We start from the raw sequence: 21016 nt of genomic DNA, 5'->3' as shown, positions 1-21016 counted from the left end.
TGTATTGAGAGGAAACGAAGAACCCTGCAAAATTATACTGGGTTATCCAATTGGTTACATGGAGGTTAAGTGAATCAGGCTTCTGCATTGATTTTGCTTTTCAAACTGTTGCAAAAGGTGAACACGTGACCTTAGGACACAGCAAGAGTCATAAGTATGAACATAAGTATGCCAAGGATCTAACGTTTGATCACGTCACACTATAAGTGTGAAAAATGGTCATAAGTCACTTTTTTGCTGTTGTCATAACTTTAAACGGTCACTAAGTAAACTGTAGGAGGTTGAGGACTACCTGTACTAGTCTAGCTCAATCTTGACATAAGGTTAAATAATAAATGTAAAGGTTTGGCCTGACAGCTGAAGAAAATGTAAAGACCAGCCACTACATTCTGCCAGCGAAGCAGAAAAGAAAGGGAACTAACAGGATGAGGAACAATTCTGGGCCAGGACAATTTAAACAACAATTAGCATTAGGTCTCAGAAAGAGCAAACAGGTGTTGAAACACACACAAACTGAGGATCCCACGTCAAACTGTACATCACATCATGCCCCACTGTCAACTGAGGGCATATACAGTATCTCATTTTAAAATATACATGATGCTTCGCTTCAAGGGTTAGAGGGCCTAGACCAGGGGGAGGAAACCTTGGCTCTTTTTTGACTCGTGGACTCCAACTGCCAGAATTCCTGAGCCAGCCATGCTGAGGAGAACTGGAGAGGTTTCCAATCTGAGCCATGCTGGCTCAGGAATTCTGGGAGTTGAAATCCACGAGTCATAAAAGAGCCAAGGTTGCCTACCCATGGCCTAGACATTGGTTTACAACAGAGATATTTCTCAAATTTATATTATATTGTTTTATTAGTCTAGATGAAATGTTAATATATATTGCAAATCCAGGTATGATATGCCACATACTAAACAAATAAACATACACAAACAGAGAGAGAGAGAGAGAGAGAGAGGGAAATTGGAACAGAGATTTAAAGATTTGCTCCCAAATGGGAAATATCCAGTGTAACCATTCCTTCCTGTTGCCTTGCCTTGTTTTGCCCTGGTATTTATCGCCACCAGCATCCTATTTATAGTTATTTATGGAATTTTGTATTTGCCCACAATTGTCTTCACTGCAAAAAAGTGTGGAAACAATTGACAATATTACCTGTCTCAGCCCGAGGGGTGACTAAAATAGAACAAACCGCAGGGACTAAAGACCTTCCTCAGCTCAGGACGGATTTTTAGGCCCTGTGTTGGGAAAGGAGGAGGCCATTTCTGGTGTCCAGAAATTCAGTGAGTGGTGATTGGATCTTGGATTCATCAATCAAAGGACAGTAACACTGAGTTCCTCCACTTAGTTTATATTCATGTTTATGTTTATACATTTACAATCTTTCTTGCCACAGCTGTTAAGTGAATCAAGTTGTTAAGTTAGTAACAGGGTTGTTAAGTGAATCTGGCTTCTGTAAGGATTTTGATTTTCAAACTGTTGCAAAAGGCGATCGCATGACCTCCGGACATAGCAACAGTCATAAGTATGAACAAATGACAAAATTAGTGGACCAGAGGAATGCTGTGGATATAATTTACTATTACTATTATCAAATTGGAAAACATTTGAATTTTGATCACATGATCCTGGGACTACTAATAAGGTCGTAAGTGTGAAAAACCGTCATAAATCACTTTTTTCAGGGCTGTAACTTTCAACGGTCACTAAATGATCTGTTGTAAATTGAAGACTACCTGCAATATGTGTACTTGATCCTGCTTCCAATAGTTTTCCTCTACCTTCCATTGAAATTTCTCTAATCACTTCACAACTCTGAAGTCTATGCTTCAGAAAGACAGTCATGACGTTAACTACGTTTGTTCCTGTGTGGGGCATCATATCAAAGTTAGATATATTTATAAACTCAAAGAGGATACAAGGACAGCATTTAAAATATGAAAATAAATTGGAATCCTCCCATTGGAGGAATTAAAAAAAAACTGTGTGAAACAATAGATGTTTCGGAAGTAAACCTGCAAACATGAAAAAAAATAAAAATTTGTTCTGTTTCTGTGAAGCATGTGGTTTAATATTTCACTATAACTGAAGTACAAGTTGTGAAGCTGGGTACTTTGAACCTGGGCTTTATTTTTTGTTTTTGTTTCTAGTTTATAATATTTGGAAATTGAAAAAAGAATATATTTGCTACTAGCAAGCTCATTCCTGAAGAAAGAAGAAACGTCGCCATTTATTAGGGCAGCGAATGCTTCAAAATTTATTTAGAAGAGATTTAAGAACAGAGTCTCTCTCCTGGTCATTAAAAATCTCTAACTTTTTTCTCTTTGAGCCTGAAGTCACATTACCAGTAATGGTTGTCCTCAACGTAAGACTGAAATTGAGCCCTGAATTACAGTGGTAAGTTCCTGCAGTCACAAGTCGAGGCATCATGTGACTGGACCCAAATTTTCAACATTTTTAGAGTAGTTGTTAAGCAAATGCTGAAGTCATTAAGTGTTCGCTGGGGCGCTGCAAACAGTTCTAAAGGTAATCAGTTGCCAAGAATCCAAAATGGGATCATGTGATCATGGAGGTGGGGATATGCGGACACCATAATGATTAAAATAAGTCATAAGTAGTTCTGGGTCAGTTCTTCATAATTTCAACTGGTCATTAAGCAAGCAGTCATAAATCGAGGACTACCTATAACGATTAAATAATAGTATTTTATTAGGGAAAACCCTCAGAGCTGTTAGATCTGTAAGGGGAGAGGAGGGGCTGCCCTGGGCCTTCCTGAGCCAGGGCATGGGAGGAGGTGATGCACGTCTGGCCAGCCTTATTGGAGCCATGTCCCAGTCAAGCGGGGCATCCACTGGCACACGTCCAGCTTGGGAGGAGCTGAAAGGGGAGCGCGAGCCCTGCACATGATCAGAGCCTCCGCAGCCCCGAGGGGAGAGTGCACTAGGTCCCCTCCCCTCCCTGGAGACCCTGTGTGAGGAGCCCTTCCTTGAGCAGGGGGTTGGTCTAAAAGCCACACCCTAGGATTGTATGATTCCTTCTGTGCTTTGTGCCACAATGATGGTGCTTCTCTGTTGTTCCTGTTCCCACATGAAAGGACGAGGCCAAAGGCCACCAAAGGAGTCAGCCACCGGGCCGCCCAGACACTGCTAAACCCAGGTGAGCTGCCCTCCTTGGGTAGGTTTAGAATGTGGCCCTTGTTTACCGAGTTGCCGAGGCAACGAGGTTGTCAGTTTCCCTGAAAAGCCACCAACCAGGGCCCAACTGCCCATTCTCCCTTCGTGCAGTGAAAGGACAAACAGCTGCTTGGGGTCATGGCTGTACGGAGGTTTTTTAGAGTAAGTGTGGCCGTCTCAGCTGCCAAGAAACTGGCAGTAGTAGGGGAGAAAGTCATGCTTCGCAACTCTTCCGACTGGCTCATCTCTATTTCTCTTTTCTTCACAGAACATCTGGAAAAGATGTTCGGCGCTCTTCTGCTGCAGGAAGAGCGACGTAGAGGACCTTCCTGTGCCTCCTGACAGGTACCACCCCCTTCTCCTCAAACCCTGGGCATGGTGGGGCACCACTGATGGACTGCAGGGTCTCTAACAGCCTCTCCCCAAGATGGCTTTCTCTCGGCAAGCGGCTTGCAGAGGCCAAAAGATGGGAAGGCTGACTGGCTGGCTGGTCTTAGAAAGGAGAGGCAGAGCTAGATGGATATTTTTTGACATGTCATCTTTTTCTTTCGGTCAGAACTGACGAGGCACATGAACAGGCGGACCAGAAGGGAGAATGGCAGACACAGATTCGTGTGTCCGATGGACGCAGGCCTTCCTCCCAAGGGGTAAGGATGCTTCTGCGACATGGCCAGTCAGGGCTCATCCCTCATAACAGGATGGGGAAAGGGAGGAATTCTCACTTGGGGGAACCTGGCCAGCCTAGCAAAAGCAAGAGGAGCCTTTTGGATTCATGGAAAGATCTTGATGGCTTCCTATCAGCCAAATCTTCCATGATCTGCTTTGTCTTTCCCTGTTGAATGCAGTCTTTCCCTCCTGGGGAAGATAAACGTTCCACAACATGCAGGGGACTTTTAATTTATACTTTCAATTGTTACTTGCAGGGTTTGATGGGTGTTCGTGCCATCGCCCGGAGCCCCAGGAAGGAAGAGGTGATGCCAGTTCTCATTTCTGTGAGGTAGGTGTTCGCAGATTAAGTATTCTGAACCCCCCTAAAAGGCAGCCGCAGTAAAGCCCTAAAGAGAAGGGCTAGAAGAAACCTTTGCAGAGGCGGGGGGGGGGGGGCATCGCATGGCTAGTTTTGATCTTTGGCCCTTCATTCTCTCCCTAGAAATGAGAAGATAGCGAAGTGGAGGCCGCGGCTCTCAACCATCTCGGAGACCTGCACTGAGTCGGTAAGCCCAGACCAGCTCCTCACCATGGTAATCGCAGAAGCCCTTTCGCTGTGGATTTGTTGATATGCCAACATTTGTAATATTTGCATTGTTATTTCAGGATCCTTCGGAAGAATACCGACCAAGAGAGGTGCAGGAGGAAAGCAGTGCCTGCCTATCAAGGTAGGTAACACCTCAGAGGGTGAAGCCTTTGCAGAGAGGAGGCATCTCTGACCTCTGCCTCTGCTTCTGCTAAAGGAAGAATCAAAGGCCAATCTCCTTGGCAGGCCAGCTGGAAGGGTTCTTAGAGCCTCCACGTCACCACTTTTTTCAAAAGGGCCCATGGCTGTTTTTGATGTTTGGCTCCTTCGTTTCTCTCCCCAGAGAGGAAAAGGAAGAGCACTGGAGGCCGCGACTTCCCCCCAGATCAGAGACCTGCAGAGAATCGGTAAGGCGCGAACAACTTCTACCCCACTAAACGAAGAACCATTGTCTCTGTGGAGATGCCAACAGACAGAATCTTTGCCTTTTTATTTCAGGACGAAGAAGACCAGCCGGCAGAGGAGCAGCACTCTCCTACTGGGGAGAAGACGCATACTTCGGAGGTAAGAAAGTCTTGGCAATGGGGCTGATGGAGGCTCTCTTGTTGTTGGCGCACAGGGCCTGAATGCACCCTATCCTTTAGCAATCTTATTGGGATGCAGAAAGCTTAGGATTTAACCTCGATACTGTCATTTGCAGGATTCGATGGAAGTCCTGGTGGGCTCCCGGAACAACAGCCTGGAGGATTTTGACTCCATTTCTGCCCTCTTGGATGAGGAGTCTGAGGGAAGTTGGGAGCAGGCTGCAGAGGCTTCGGAGGCCAGCCTTTCGTCCAGTCCGTGGGTAAGACAGACAAAGTGTTTTCTCTTGGGGAGGGATAGAGTCCCTCTATTCAGTTCTCCTAATCTGAGTAAACTGTGCTGGAGAGCTCTGGGCAGTGGATAAAGGTGACACCTGGCCCTTGGGACAAGGTACTTAGGCTAACTAGAAGCACCCAAGCTGTGTTGCGATTGATTTACTGCAAACCAGAAGGGAAGGGCCAATTCAGTGGACTGGGGTCCTAAATAGATATGGCCCACCCTGTTTATCCCTTTCATTTTTCTGCATCATCCTCTCCAGCAACCAGCTGTTTCCAGGCAGGGCTTTAACGGGCAGAGTGGGTGGGAGTGGGGATTGCAACAGAAGCATTGTTTCTGATGGGAATCCCAAATCAATCGGGCCCCTTTTAGAAATTCTGAGTCTACTTTCATTGATGGATAAAAAGTCATCATTGTCATTCACAGGATTCTCCCGAAGAAGGGGAAGCCTCGCTGGACAATGTCAGCAGCCTGGAGGAGGACTTCCTGGACCTCAGTCTCTAATTAAAAGAGGTACCTATTTTAGCCTCTTTGTGGATCAATGCCTTGCTCAAGGAAACAATGAGTTCTGACGGGCAGGGTCACCCAAGTCAGACAGGTCATAGTGCAGAGTGCTGACATAACATGGTGATCTGGAAAAGGAAATGGCAACCCTCTCCTTACTTTTGATACCGCACAAAAAGTATCAAAAGTAACTCCAGAAAGAACAAAGTTTGTATACTTTTATAGAAAGAGTGTGGTACTAAGAATAGCCTTTGATTCCTCCCCCAGACGCTTCCCCAGATGCCTCTCCAGAAGGCAGATTGGAGGAGGATGAACCAGTCCCAGGCACATCAGGAGGTGAGTTGGCCAATGCCTCCGAACAGCCAGCGGAGAGTGATTTGGCTGAAGCACAGCTGCAGCAGGAGAGCCCTGAAACTTCCGGGCAGCTGCAGATGGTTAGCTTTGAGCAGGAACTGCTTTCTGCATTATCCGAGAACAACTAGGGAAGAGAAAAGGCAGGAGCAGCACAGGGCGGTTCTTTCACTCACGAGGAGGTAGTCTTGCCTTTCTTGATGGGCTGCACCAGAAGCTGGCAATTGAGCACAGCAGACAAATGGAGGCCATGCTGGGAACACTGCATTCATGACTAGGGGGTTGGAGTAGAAGACCTCCAAGGTCCCTTCCAACTCTTGGTATTCTGTTCTGGTATTCTATCTGCATATAGACGGATGGCGGAATCAGCCCCAGCGGCGAAGCCCTGCGAGGAGCCACTTTCCAACGAGGAAGTTCCGGCGTCTTGTTAATGTTATTGTTGTAATTCTTTTTGTTGTACCTGTTGTTGTTGTGCATCTTCTTGTTTTTGTTCTTGTTGTTTGAGAATAAAACTAAAAAATTCTTTATATCTGCTCATTTAGTTTAAACCTAGTTTCATTACACTTTTGTTAGGAATAACAAACTTTTCATTAAATGCAGAATTTCAGCAAACTTCTTTGTCTGTTTTCTCGTATTTTTTCCACCGTTCTAGGGGATACAGTGATTAGTATTCACTTACAATATTAATGGAAACCTGACACTTCCAGAGGTTCCTCAGCTACGCGCAAGTAGTCCTCAACTTACCACAATTGATCCACAAATTTATCTTTTAAATACAACATTTGTTTAGTGACTTTTGCCCCATTTTACGACCTTTCTTCCCACAGTTGTTAAGCAGATCACTGCAGTTGTTAAGATAGTAATACAGTTGTTAAGAGAATATGGCTTCCCCATTGTTTTTGCTTGCCAGAAGGACTCAAAAGTTGATCACATGACCCCGGGACACTGCTACAGTCATAAACATGAGTCAGTTGCCAAGCATCTGAATATCGATCATGTGACTAAGGGGCTACTGCAACGGACGTAAGTGTGAAAAAAGATCATAAGTCCCTTTTTTCAGTGCCGTTGTAACTTTGAACAGTCACTAAGTGAACTGTCGTAAGTGGAGGATTACCTGTACTTTCTGAACATCAACCCGTGTATTGTCTAGTAAGAAGGAGAATTTTGTTCAGCAACATCAGGAAGATCTGTCCTTGGAACATCATGATTGGAGGCACAGAAAGCACTGTAGATCTGCTATGGGGGCAGAAAGTTTGCATTCTTCCAGAAGAAGGAATATTACAGAAGAATACCCAAGTTACACTGGCTAAGAGGCAATAATTTCTTGCAACTCATGCTAGATTGTTGCACACACTAGCAAAATACCGTATATAAGATACACAAATGGGACAGCTAAAATGGCAAGGAAAGTGTATGTCCTATCCAGACGTGAACAATTTCCATGCCAGTGATTTCCATTAAACTGTCAATAAAAATGATCATGTGAATGGCAACATAGCATACCTTGCTTTGTTATTCTCCTCTCAGTAACCTTGTTAATTGGTACTACATTTTCCATTGAAAAAGATGTGTTGCTTCACGTTTAGTAAGAATAAGAATATAAGGTATTTAGGGCTTGGATTCAAAGGCTTGATGTTTGCCCTCTCCCCCATCTGCACTCATGCAATTGCATTGTGGGCAATCAGCAACCAGATCACATTCAGAGCTTTTTGCAGCATCCCACAATCACGTGACTACAGCTTACAATGTTTTGCTGGCGTTGACTACCAATATCTGGTAAAAAATGCCCATTCTGAAAAATAGGTACACTTAACGACTGCAGCTTTCATTTAATGACCGCTGCAAACACCGTTGTAGAATAGGTTTGGTCACATGATGTCTTACTTAATCACCAGTAAGACTTACCGTCTTAATTCCAGACTGGTATTAGGTGCCAAATGCTATTACTCTTTTTTTAAAGATACGAAAGATTATCAGTATTATCCTCTGTGCATCTCCATCTACAAAACTGCATTTGCATACAGCTCTGCAATTCAACCCCTCTAACCGATTTTCTCTGGAGAGGTGAGCGCAACTCCCAGACTGGCCATTTCTCTCCATGTAAATGGTGGCCTGACAGCGACTGCAATCTGACCGCTGACAGAGAGGCACCAATTTCATCTGGCACAGGCAAACACATGTCAACTTCCCAACCAAAAGTACAAGTAGTGCTCGACTTACAACCACAATGGAGCCTAAAATTTCTGTTGTCAAGAGAGACATTTGTTAATGGAATTTTGCCCCATTTTATGACCTTTCTTTTCACAGCTATTAAGTGAATCACTCCAGTTCATAAGCGAGTAACCTGGTTGTTAAGTGAATCTGGCTTCCCCATTGACTTTGCTTGTCAGAAGGTCACAAAAGGAGGTGACATGACCTTGGGACACAGCAGCGGTCATAAGTATGAACCAGTTGCCAAGCATCTGAATTTTGATCACAGAATCATGGGGATGCTGCAAAGGGGGTAACTGTGAGAAACGAACATATGTCACTTTTTTCAGTGACGTTGTAACTTCGAATGGTCACTAAATGAACAGTTGTAAGTTGAGGACTTCCTGTAATTTGGAGGGCTATTTCTTCTATAGACAAGGAGCACTGATGATGTCTTGCAATATACATCTTAAAATAAATAACCAACCTGGAAACATTTTTGGAATACGAGTTTACTTACAGAAGAAAGATTCTATATTTACCATTTAATAATAGGCTGGAAGATAAAACCCCAAAAAGATATTTATCAGAGGCCATAAAAGTCACTTAGAAGCTGAATTTAACAGAATGACAGAGTTGGAAGGGACCTTGGAGATCTTTTAGTCCAACCTCCTAGAATTCCAGAAGTGAAGAAGGGGTTTCCAAGTTGAAAAAAAAGTACTCATGTGTTGTTGTTGTTTTCATCAAAGGAGTCAATTTAGCCATCTCTGCTACCTCCATCAACTTTTGCAACCATTCCTCCATTGTGGAGATCGAAATGTCCTTCCCTTTTTGTACATAAAGTAGTCTGGCTACCATCAATGTATATAACATTGAAGTTCCATCATTGTTTCCAAGTCTTTTTTCCATTAAGCCAAAAAGAACAGTTTCTGCTTTTACCTTTATATTCACTTTCAGAATTTTCTGTATTAGAATAGAAATCCTACTCCAATATTTCTTTACTTTATCACATGTCCACCGTAAATGATAAAAGCTCCCTTGGGCCAGGATGTTTTTCAGGGGGCTGTGAATGTAGACACGAGTTGCCTCTGGTGTGATGCGTATTTTGGTCGTTGATGATGCCGACAATATTGCAATGATTAATGTTAATTATTATTTACTGCCAAAAGTCATATTGCAAATGGGTACCTATATATATTGAAATAGAAAAAGCTTTATTGATTATCTAGAGATAACTCCCAAATTTTCAGCATTTTCCAAGTTCCCCACATCCCAATGCCACTCAAGCACTCCTCTAGGCCGCTGACCACAGTAACCGAGCTACACAAATATTGTATAGTACGGATGGGTTGTCAAAATGAAATACAATAACAGAAGAACGAATCCTCCTTTATCAGAAGTCCTAGGAGGCAAAGAATGCATAAATGCAGAAGAAAAGTTTGATTTTTAAGAGACACCAGAGCTGTTATTTCAATCAGTGCATTCCCCAATGTTATTGCCATGTGATAACAATAACAAGGGCCAGAATGCAATAGGTCTGTCACTAACAACTATGGAAAACCCGCTACTTGCCATTTCCACGATTCTTCTCATAAAGTCTAGTCATTTGCTAAATCCACTAAATACGATGACTGAGCAGCTACTGTTTTACCATAATATCCTACAAAAGAGAGAAAGGCATGATAAAAAAGAGAATCTAAGATGTCATGTTGAGATAAATTAAGGAAGTGCGAATGGCTATAGCTCTTTCCCACCTTTACAAAGCCGTTGTTTTAGTAGAGTGTATTGAGAGGAAACGAAGAACCCTGCAAAATTATACTGGGTTATCCAGTTGGTTACATGGAGGTTAAGTGAATCTGGCTTCTGCAGTGATTTTGCTTTTCAAACTGTTGCAAAAGGTGAACACGTCACCTTAGGACACAGCAAGAGTCATAAGTATGAACATAAGTATGTCAAGGATCTAACGTTTGATCACGTCACACTATAAGTGTGAAAAATGATCATAAGTCACTTTTTTGCTGTTGTCATAACTTTAAACGGTCACTAAGTGAACGGTAGGAGGTTGAGGACTACCTGTACTAGTCTAGCTCAATCTTGACATAAGGTTAAATAATAAATGTAAAGGTTTGGCCTGACAGCTGAAGAAAATGTAAAGACCAGCCACTACATTCTGCCAGCGAAGCAGAAAAGAAAGGGAACTAACAGGATGAGGAACAATTCTGGGCCAGGACAATTTAAACAACAATTAGCATTAGGTCTCAGAAACAGCAAACAGGTGTTGAAACACACACAAACTGAGGATCCCATGTCACACTGTACATCACATCATGCCCCACTGTAAACTGAGGGCATATACAGTTTCTCATTTTAAAATATACATGATGCTTCGCTTCAAGGGTTAGAGGGCCTAGACCAGGGGGAGGAAACCTTGGCTCTTTTTTGACTCGTGGACTCCAACTGCCAGAATTCCTGAGCCAGACATGCTGAGGAGAAATGGAGAGGTTTCCAATCTGAGCCATGCTGGCTCAGGAATTCTGGGAGTTGAAATCCACGAGTCATAAAAGAGCCAAGGTTGCCTACCCATGGCCTAGACATTGGTTGATAACATAGATATTTCTCAAATTTATATTATATTGTTTTATTAGTCTAGATGAAATGTTAATATATATTGCAAATCCAGGTATGATATGCCACATACTAAACAAATAAACACACACAAACAGAGAGAGAGGGAGAAAGAGAGAGAGAGAGAGAGAGAGACAGAGAGAGACAGAGAGAGAGAGAGAGAGACAGAGAGAGGGAAATTGGAACAGAGATTTAAAGATTTGCTCCCAAATGGGAAATATCCAGTGTAACCATTCCTTCCTGTTGCCTTGCCTTGTTTTGCGCTGGTATTTATCACCACCAGCATCCTATTTATAGTTATTTATGGAATTTTGTATTTGCCCACAATTGTCTTCACTGCAAAAAAGTGTGGAAACAATTGACAATATTACCTGTCTCAGCCCGAGGGGTGACTAAAACAGCACAAACCGCAGGGACTAAAGACCTTCCTCAGCTCAGGACGGATTTTTAGGCCCTGTGTTGGGAAAGGAGGAGGCCATTTCTGTTGTCCAGAAATTCAGTGAGTGGTGATTTGATCTTGGATTCATCAATCAAAGGACAGTAACACTGAGTTCCTCCACTTAGTTTATATTCATGTTTATGTTTATACATTTACAATCTTTCTTGCCACAGCTGTTAAGTGAATCAAGTTGTTAAGTTAGTAACAGGGTTGTTAAGTGAATCTGGCTTCTGTAAGGATTTTGATTTTCAAACTGTTGCAAAAGGCGATCGCATGACCTTCGGACATAGCAACAGTCATAAGTATGAACAAATGACAAAATTAGTGGACCAGAGGAATGCTGTGGATATAATTTACTATTACTATTATCAAATTGGAAAACATTTGAATTTTGATCACATGATCCTGGGACTACTAATAAGGTCGTAAGTGTGAAAAACCGTCATAAATCACTTTTTTCAGGGCTGTAACTTTCAACGGTCACTAAATGATCTGTTGTAAATTGAAGACTACCTTCAATATGTGTACTTGATCCTGCTTCCAATAGTTTTCCTCTACCTTCCATTGAAATTTCTCTAATCACTTCACAACTCTGAAGTCTATGCTTCAGAAAGACAGTCATGACGTTAACTACGTTTGTTCATGTTTGGGGCATCATATCAAAGTTAGATATATTTATAAACTCAAAGAGGATACAAGGACAGCATTTAAAATATGAAAATAAATTGGAATCCTCCCATTGTAGGAAGAAAAAAAAACTGTGTGAAACAATAGATGTTTCGGAAGTAAACCTGCAAACATGAAAAAAAATAAAAATTTGTTCTGTTTCCGTGAAGCATGTGGTTTAATATTTCACTATAACTGAAGTACAAGTTGTGAAGCTGGGTACTTTGAACCTGGGCTTTATTTTTTGTTTTTGTTTCTAGTTTATAATATTTGGAAATTGAAAAAAGAATATATTTGCTACTAGCAAGCTCATTCCTGAAGAAAGAAGAAACGTCGCCATTTATTAGGGCAGCGAATGCTTCAAAATTTATTTAGAAGAGATTTAAGAACAGAGTCTCTCTCCTGGTCATTAAAAATCTCTAACTTTTGTCTCTTCGAGCCTGAAGTCACATTACCAGTAATGGTTGTCCTCAACGTAAGACTGAAATTGAGCCCTGAATTACAGTGGTAAGTTGCTGCAGTCACAAGTCGAGGCATCATGTGACTGGACCCAAATTTTCAACATTTTTAGAGTAGTTGTTAAGCAAATGCTGTAGTCGTTAAGCGAATGCTGAAGTCATTAAGTGTTCGCTGGGGCGCTGCAAACAGTTCTAAAGGTAATCAGTTGCCAAGAATCCAAAATGGGATCATGTGATCAGGGAGGTGGGGATATGCGGACACCATAATGATTAAAATAAGTCATAAGTAGTTCTGGGTCAGTTCTTCATAATTTCAAATGGTCATTAGGCAAGCAGTCATAAATCGAGGACTACCTATAACGATTAAATACTAGTATTTTATTAGGGAAAACCCTCAGAGCTGTTAGATCTGTAAGGGGAGAGGAGGGGCTGCCCTGGGCCTTCCTGAGCCAGGGCATGGGAGGAGGTGATGCACGTCTGGCCAGCCTTATTGGAGCCATGTCCCAGTCAAGCGGGGCATCCACTGGCACACGTCCAGCGTGGGAGGAGCTGAAAGGGGAGCGCGAGCCCTGCACATGATCAGAGCCTCCGCAGCCCCGAGGGGAGAGTGCACTATGTCCCCTCCCCTCCCTGGAGACCCTGTGTGAGGAGCCCTTCCTTGGGCAGGGGTTTGGTCTAAAAGCCACACCCTAGGATTGTATGATTCCTTCTGTGCTTTGTGCCACAATGATGGTGCTTCTCTGTTGTTCCTGTTCCCACATGAAAGGACGAGGCCAAAGGCCACCAAAGGAGTCAGCCACCGGGCCGCCCAGACACTGCTAAACCCAGGTGAGCTGCCCTCCTTGGGTAGGTTTAGAATGTGGCCCTTGTTTACCTAGTTGCCGAGGCAACGAGGTTGTCAGTTTCCCTGAAAAGCCACCAACCAGGGCCCAACTGCCCATTCTCCCTTCGTGCAGTGAAAGCACAAACAGCTGCTTGGGGTCATGGCTGTACGGAGGTTTTTTAGAGTAAGTGTGGCCGTCTCAGCTGCCAAGAAACTGGCAGTAGTAGGGGAGAAAGTCATGCTTCGCAAGTCTTCCGACTGGCTCATCTCTATTTCTCTTTTCTTCACAGAACATCTGGAAAAGATGTTCGGCGCTCTTCTGCTGCAGGAAGAGCGACGTAGAGGACCTTCCTGTGCCTCCTGACAGGTACCACCCCCTTCTCCTCAAACCCTGGGCCTGGTGGGGCACCACTGATGGACTGCAGGGTCTCTAACAGCCTCTCCCCAAGATGGCTTTCTCTCGGCAAGCGGCTTGCAGAGGCCAAAAGATGGGAAGGCTGACTGGCTGGCTGGTCTTAGAAAGGAGAGGCAGAGCTAGATGGATATTTTTTGACATGTCATCTTTTTCTTTCGGTCAGAACTGACGAGGCACATGAACAGGTGGACCAGAAGGGAGAATGGCAGACACAGATTCGTGTGTCCGATGGACGCAGGCCTTCCTCCCAAGGGGTAAGGATGCTTCTGCGACATGGCCAGTCAGGGCTCATCCCTCATAACCGGATGGGGAAAGGGAGGAATTCTCACTTGGGGGAACCTGGCCAGCCTAGCAAAAGCAAGAGGAGCCTTTTGGATTCATGGAAAGTTCTTGATGGCTTCCTATCAGCCAAATCTTCCATGATCTGCTTTGTCTTTCCCTGTTGAATGCAGTCTTTCCCTCCTGGGGAAGATAAACGTTCCACAACATGCAGGGGACTTTTAATTTATACTTTCAATTGTTACTTGCAGGGTTTGATGGGTGTTCGTGCCACCGCCCGGAGCCCCAGGAAGGAAGAGGTGATGCCAGTTCTCATTTCAGTGAGGTAGGTGTTCGCAGATGAAGTATTCTGAAGCCCCCTAAAAGGCAGCCGCAGTAAAGCCCTAAAGAGACGGGCTAGAAGAAACCTTTGCAGAGGCAGGGGGGGCATCGCATGGCTAGTTTTGATCTTTGGCCCTTCATTCTCTCCCTAGAAATGAGAAGATAGCGAAGTGGAGGCCGCGGCTCTCAACCATCTGGGAGACCTGCATTGAGTCGGTAAGCCCAGACCAGCTCCTCACCATGGCAATGGCAGAAGCCCTTTCGCTGTGGATTTGTTGATATGCCAACATTTGTAATATTTGCATTGTTATTTCAGGATCCTTCGGAAGACTACCGACCAAGAGAGGTGCAGGAGGAAAGCAGTGCCTGCCTATCAAGGTAGGTAACACCTCAGAGGGTGAAGCCTTTGCAGAGAGGAGGCATCTCTGACCTCTGCCTCTGCTTCTGCTAAAGGAAGAATCTCAGGCCAATCTCCTTGGCAGGCCAGCTGGAAGGGTTCTTAGAGCCTCCACGTCACCACTTTTTAAAAAAGGGCCCATGGCTGTTTTTGATGTTTGGCTCCTTCGTTTCTCTCCCCAGAGAGGAAAAGGAAAAGCACTGGAGGCCGCGACTCCCCCCCAGATCAGAGACCTGCAGAGAATCGGTAAGGCGCGAACAACTTCTACCCCACTAAACGAAGAACCATTGTCTCTGTGGAGATGCCAACAGACAGAATCTTTGCCTTTTTATTTCAGGACGAAGAAGACCAGCCGGCGGAGGAGCAGCTCTCTCCTACTGGGGAGAAGACGCATACTTCGGAGGTAAGAAAGTCTTGGCAATGGGGCTGATGGAGGCTCTCTTGCTGTTGGCGCACAGGGCCTGAATGCACCCTATCCTTTAGCAATCTTATTGGGATGCAGAAAGCTTAGGATTTATCCTCGATACTGTCATTTGCAGGATTCGATGGAAGTCCTGGTGGGCTCCCGGAACAACAGCCTGGAGGATTTTGACTCCATTTCTGCCCTCGTGGATGAGGAGTCTGAGGGAAGCTGGGAGCAGGCTGCAGAGGCTTCGGAGGCCAGCCTTTCGTCCAGTCCGTGGGTAAGACAGACAAAGTGTTTTCTCTTGGGGAGGGATAGAGTCCCTCTATTCAGTTCTCCTAATCTGAGTGAACTGTGCTGGAGAGCTCTGGGCAGTGGATAACGGTGACACCTGGCCCTTGGGACAAGGTACTTAGGCTAACTAGAAGCACCCAAGCTCTGTTGCGATTGATTTACTGCAAACCAGAAGGGAAGGGCCAATTCAGTGGACTGGGGTCCTAAATAGATATGGCCCACCCTGTTTATCCCTTTCATTTTTCTGCATCATCCTCTCCAGCAACCAGCTGTTTCCAGGCAGGGCTTTAACGGGCAGAGTGGGTGGGAGTGGGGATTGCAACAGAAGCATTGTTTCTGATGGGAATCCCAAATCAATCGGGCCCCTTTTAGAAATTCTGAGTCTACTTTCATTGATGGATAAAAAGTCATCATTGTCATTCACAGGATTCTCCCGAAGAAGGGGAAGCCTCGCTGGACAATGTCAGCAGCCTGGAGGAGGACTCCCTGGACCTCAGTCTCTAATTAAAAGAGGTACCTATTTTAGCCTCTTTGTGGATCAATGCCTTGCTCAAGGAAACAATGAGCTCTGACGGGCAGGGTCACCCAAGTCAGACAGGTCATAGTGCAGAGTGCTGACATAACGTGGTCCACTGGAAAAGGAAATGGCAACCCTCTCCTTACTTTTGATACCCCACAAAAAGTATCAAAAGTAACTCCAGAAAGAACAAAGTTTGTATACTTTTATAGAAAGAGTGTGGTACTAAGAATAGCCTTTGATTCCTCCCCCAGACGCTTCCCCAGATGCCTCTCCAGAAGGCAGATCGGAGGAGGATGAACCAGTCCCAGGCACATCAGGAGGTGAGTTGGCCAATGCCTCCGAGCAGCCAGCGGAGAGTGATTTGGCTGAAGCACAGCTGCAGCAGGAGAGCCCTGAAACTTCCGGGCAGCTGCAGATGGTTAGCTTTGAGCAGGAACTGCTTTCTGCATTATCCGAGAACAACTAGGGAAGAGAAAAGGCAGGAGCAGCAAAGGGCGGTTCTTTCACTCACGAGGAGGTAGTCTTGCCTTTCTTGATGGGCTGCACCAGAAGCTGGCAATTGAGCACAGCAGACAAATGGAGGCCATGCTGGGAACAATGCATTCATGACTAGGGGGTTGGAGTAGAAGACCTCCAAGGTCCCTTCCAACTCTTGGTATTCTGTTCTGGTATTCTATCTGCATATAGACGGATGGCGGAATCAGCCCCAGCGGCGAAGCCCTGCGAGGAGCCACTTTCCAACGAGGAAGTTCCTGCGTCTTGTTAATGTTATTGTTGTAATTCTTTTTGTTGTACTTGTTGTTGTTGTGCATCTTCTTGTTTTTGTTCTTGTTGTTTGAGAATAAAACTAAAAAATTCTTTATATCTGCTAATTTAGTTTAAACCTAGTTTCATTACACTTTTGTTAGGAATAACAAACTTTTCATTAAATGCAGAATTTCAGCAAACTTCTTTGTCTGTTTTCTCGTATTTTTTCCACCGTTCTATGGGATACAGTGATTAGTATTCACTTACAATATTAATGGAAACCTGACACTTCCAGAGGTTCCTCAGCTACGCGCAAGTAGTCCTCAACTTACCACAATTGAACCACAAATTTATCTTTTAAATACAACATTTGTTTAGTGACTTTTGCCCCATTTTACGACCTTTCTTCCCACAGTTGTTAAGCAGATCACTGCAGTTGTTAAGATAGTAACACAGTTGTTAAGAGAATATGGCTTCCCCATTGTTTTTGCTTGCCAGAAGGACTCAAAAGTTGATCACATGACCCCGGGACACTGCTACAGTCATAAACATGAGTCAGTTGCCAAGCATCTGAATATCAATCATGTGACTAAGGGGCTACTGCAACGGACGTAAGTGTGAAAAAAGATCATAAGTCCCTTTTTTCAGTGCTGTTGTAACTTTGAACAGTCACTAAGTGAACTGTCGTAAGTGGAGGATTACCTGTACTTTCTGAACATCAACCAGTGTATTGTCTAGTAAGAAGGAGAATTTTGTTCAGCAACATCAGGACGATCTGTCCTTGGAACATCATGATTGGAGGCACAGAAAGCACTGTAGATCTGCTATGGGGGCAGAAAGTTTGCATTCTTCCAGAAGAAGGAATATTACAGAAGAATACCCAAGTTACACTGGCTAAGAGGCAATAATTTCTTGCAACTCATGCTATATTGTTGCACACACTAGCAAAATACCGTATATAAGATACACAAATGGGACAGCTAAAATGGCAAGGAAAGTGTATGTCCTATCCAGACGTGAACAATTTCCATGCCAGTGATTTCCATTAAACTGTAAATAAAAATGATCATGTGAATGGCAACATAGCATACCTTGCTTTGTTATTCTCCTCTCAGTAACCTTGTTAATTGGTACTACATTTTCCATTGAAAAAGATGTGTTGCTTCACGTTTAGTAAGAATAAGAATATAAGGTATTTAGGGCTTGGATTCAAAGGCTTGATGTTTGCCCTCTCCCCCATCTGCACTCATGCAATTGCATTGTGGGCAATCAGCAACCAGATCACATTCAGAGCTTTTTGCAGCATCCCACAATCACGTGACTACAGCTTACAAGGTTTTGCTGGCGTTGACTACCAATATCTGGTAAAAAATGCCCATTCTGAAAAATGGGTACACTTAACGACTGCAGCTTTCATTTAATGACCGCTGCAAACACCATTGTAGAATAGGTTTGGTCACATGATGTCCTACTTAATCCCCAGTAAGACTTACCGTCTTAATTCCAGACTGGTATTAGGTGCCAAATGCTATTACTCTTTTTTTAAAGATATGAAAGATTATCAGTATTATCCTCTGTGCATCTCCATCTACAAAACCGCATTTGCATACAGCTCTGCAATTCAACCCCTCTAACCGATTTTCTCTGGAGAGGTGAGCGCAACTCCCAGACTGGCCATTTCTCTCCGTGTAAATGGTGGCCTGACAGCAACTGCAATCTGAGCGCTTACAGAGAGGCACCAATTTCATCTGGCACAGGCAAACACATGTCAACTTCCCAACGAAAAGTACAAGTAGTGCTCGACTTACAACCACAATGGAGCCTAAAATTTCTGTTGTCAAGAGAGACATTTGTTAATGGAATTTTGCCCCATTTTATGACCTTTCTTTCCACAGTTATTAAGTGAATCACTCCAGTTCATAAGCGAGTAACCTGGTTGTTAAGTGAATCTGGCTTCCCCATTGACTTTGCTTGTCAGAAGGTCACAAAAGGAGGTGACATGACCTTGGGACACAGGAACGGTCATAAGTATGAACCAGTTGCCAAGCATCTGAATTTTGATCACAGAATCATGGGGATGCTGCAAAGGGGGTAACTGTGAAAAACGAACATATGTCACTTTTTTCAGTGACGTTGTAACTTCGAATGGTCACTAAATGAACAGTGGTAAGTTGAGGACTTCCTGTAATTTGGAGGGCTATTTCTTCTATAGACAATGAGCACTGATGATGTCTTGCAATATACATCTTAAAATAAATAACCAACCTGGAAACATTTTTGGAATACGAGTTTACTTACAGAAGAAAGATTCTATATTTACCATTTAATAATAGGCTGGAAGATAAAACCCCAAAAAGATATTTATCAGAGGCCATAAAAGTCACTTAGAAGCTGAATTTAACAGAATGACAGAGTTGGAAGGGACCTTGGAGATCTTTTAGTCCAACCTCCTAGAATTCCAGAAGTGAAGAAGGGGTTTCCAAGTTGAAAAAAAAGTACTCATGTGTTGTTGTTGTTTTCATCAAAGGAGTCAATTTAGCCATCTCTGCTACCTCCATCAACTTTTGCAACCATTCCTCCATTGTGGAGATCGAAATGTCCTTCCCTTTTTGTACATAAAGTAGTCTGGCTACCATCAACGTATATAACATTGAAGTTCCATCATTGTTTACAAGTCTTTTTTCCATTAAGCCAAAAAGAACAGTTTCTCCTTTTACCTTTATATTCACTTTCAGAATTTTCTGTATTAGAATAGAAATCCTACTCCAATATTTCTTTACTTTATCACATGTCCACCGTAAATGATAAAAGCTCCCTTGGGCCAGGATGTTTTTCAGGGGGCTGTGAATGTAGACACGAGTTGCCTCTGGTGTGATGCGTATTTTGGTCGTTGATGATGCCGACAATATTGCAATGATTAATGTTAATTATTATTTACTGCCAAAAGTCATATTGCAAATGGGTACCTATATATATTGAAATAGAAAAAGCTTTATTGATTATCTAGAGATAACTCCCAACTTTTCAGCATTTTCCAAGTTCCCCACATCCAAATGCCACTCAAGCACTGCTCTAGGCCGCTGACCACAGTAACCGAGCTACACAAATATTGTATAGTAAGGATGGGTTGTCAAAATGAAATACAATAACAGAAGAACGAATCCTCCTTTATCAGAAGTCCTAGGAGGCAAAGAATGCATAAATGCAGAAGAAAAGTTTGATTTTTAAGAGACACCAGAGCTGTTATTTCAATCAGTGCATTCCCCGATGTTATTGCCATGTGATAACAACAACAAGGGCCAGAATGCAATAGGTCTGTCACTAACAACTATGGAAAACCCGCTACTTGCCATTTCCACGATTCTTCTCATAAAGTCTAGTCATTTGCTAAATCCACTAAATACGATGACTGAGCAGCTACTGTTTTACCATAATATCCTACAACACAGAGAAAGGCATGATAAAAAAGAGAATCTAAGATGTCATGTTGAGATAAATTAAGGAAGTGCGAATGGCTATAGCTCTTTCCCACCTTTACAAAGCCGTTGTTTTAGTAGAGTGTATTGAGAGGAAACGAAGAACCCTGCAAAATTATACTGGGTTATCCAGTTGGTTACATGGAGGTTAAGTGAATCTGGCTTCTGCATTGATTTTGCTTTTCAAACTGTTGCAAAAGGTGAACACGTCACCTTAGGACACAGCAAGAGTCATAAGTATGAACATAAGTATGTCAAGGATCTAACGTTTGATCACGTCACACTATAAGTGTGAAAAATGATCATAAGTCACTTTTTTGCTGTTGTCATAACTTTAAACGGTCACTAAGTGAACGGTAGGAGGTTGAGGACTACCTGTACTAGTCTAGCTCAATCTTGACATAAGGTTAAATAATAAATGTAAAGGTTTGGCCTGACAGCTGAAGAAAATGTAAAGACCAGCCACTACATTCTGCCAGCGAAGCAGAAAAGAAAGGGAACTAACAGGATGAGGAACAATTCTGGGCCAGGACAATTTAAACAACAATTAGCATTAGGTCTCAGACACAGCAAACAGGTGTTGAAACACACACAAACTGAGGATCCCACGTCACACTGTACATCACATCATGCCCCACTGTAAACTGAGGGCATATACAGTTTCTCATTTTAAAATATACATGATGCGTCGCTTCAAGGGTTAGAGGGCCTAGACCAGGGGGAGGAAACCTTGGCTCTTTTTTGACTCGTGGACTCCAACTGCCAGAATTCCTGAGCCAGCCATGCTGAGGAGAAATGGAGAGGTTTCCAATCTGAGCCATGCTGGCTCAGGAATTC

The 21016-nt window shown here is 43.4% G+C and overlaps 1 protein-coding gene across 1 annotated transcript; it reads left to right on the top strand.

The window, feature by feature from the left end:
* The first annotated feature begins 3235 nt into the window (after window positions 1-3235).
* Window positions 3236-5775, top strand: LOC120298791. The gene is made up of 10 exons (XM_039322830.1): window positions 3236-3341; window positions 3448-3524; window positions 3736-3826; window positions 4103-4176; window positions 4330-4393; window positions 4494-4555; window positions 4757-4820; window positions 4912-4977; window positions 5114-5257; window positions 5698-5775. The coding sequence occupies exons 1-10, from the start codon at window positions 3318-3320 to the stop codon at window positions 5773-5775; spliced, it is 744 nt and encodes a 247-aa protein (XP_039178764.1). The 5' UTR covers window positions 3236-3317.
* The last annotated feature ends 15241 nt before the right edge of the window (window positions 5776-21016 follow it).

This window comes from Crotalus tigris, unplaced genomic scaffold, assembly GCF_016545835.1.
Source record: "Crotalus tigris isolate CLP2741 ecotype Arizona unplaced genomic scaffold, ASM1654583v1 scf7180000024137.51039, whole genome shotgun sequence".
NCBI lineage: Eukaryota > Metazoa > Chordata > Lepidosauria > Squamata > Viperidae > Crotalus > Crotalus tigris.
Note: the sequence above shows the minus strand (reverse complement) of the source record. Positions and strands in the feature narration are given on the sequence as shown.

Excerpts from the sequence above, each read along its gene's own strand:
- LOC120298791 (XM_039322830.1), top strand. The coding sequence starts at position 3,318 with ATGGCTGTACGGAGGTTTTTTAGA. Across the intron at positions 4,177-4,329 it reads CCAGTTCTCATTTCTGTGAG|AAATGAGAAGATAGCGAAGT; the intron begins GTAGGTGTTCGC and ends TTCTCTCCCTAG. Across the intron at positions 5,258-5,697 it reads GCCTTTCGTCCAGTCCGTGG|GATTCTCCCGAAGAAGGGGA; the intron begins GTAAGACAGACA and ends TGTCATTCACAG.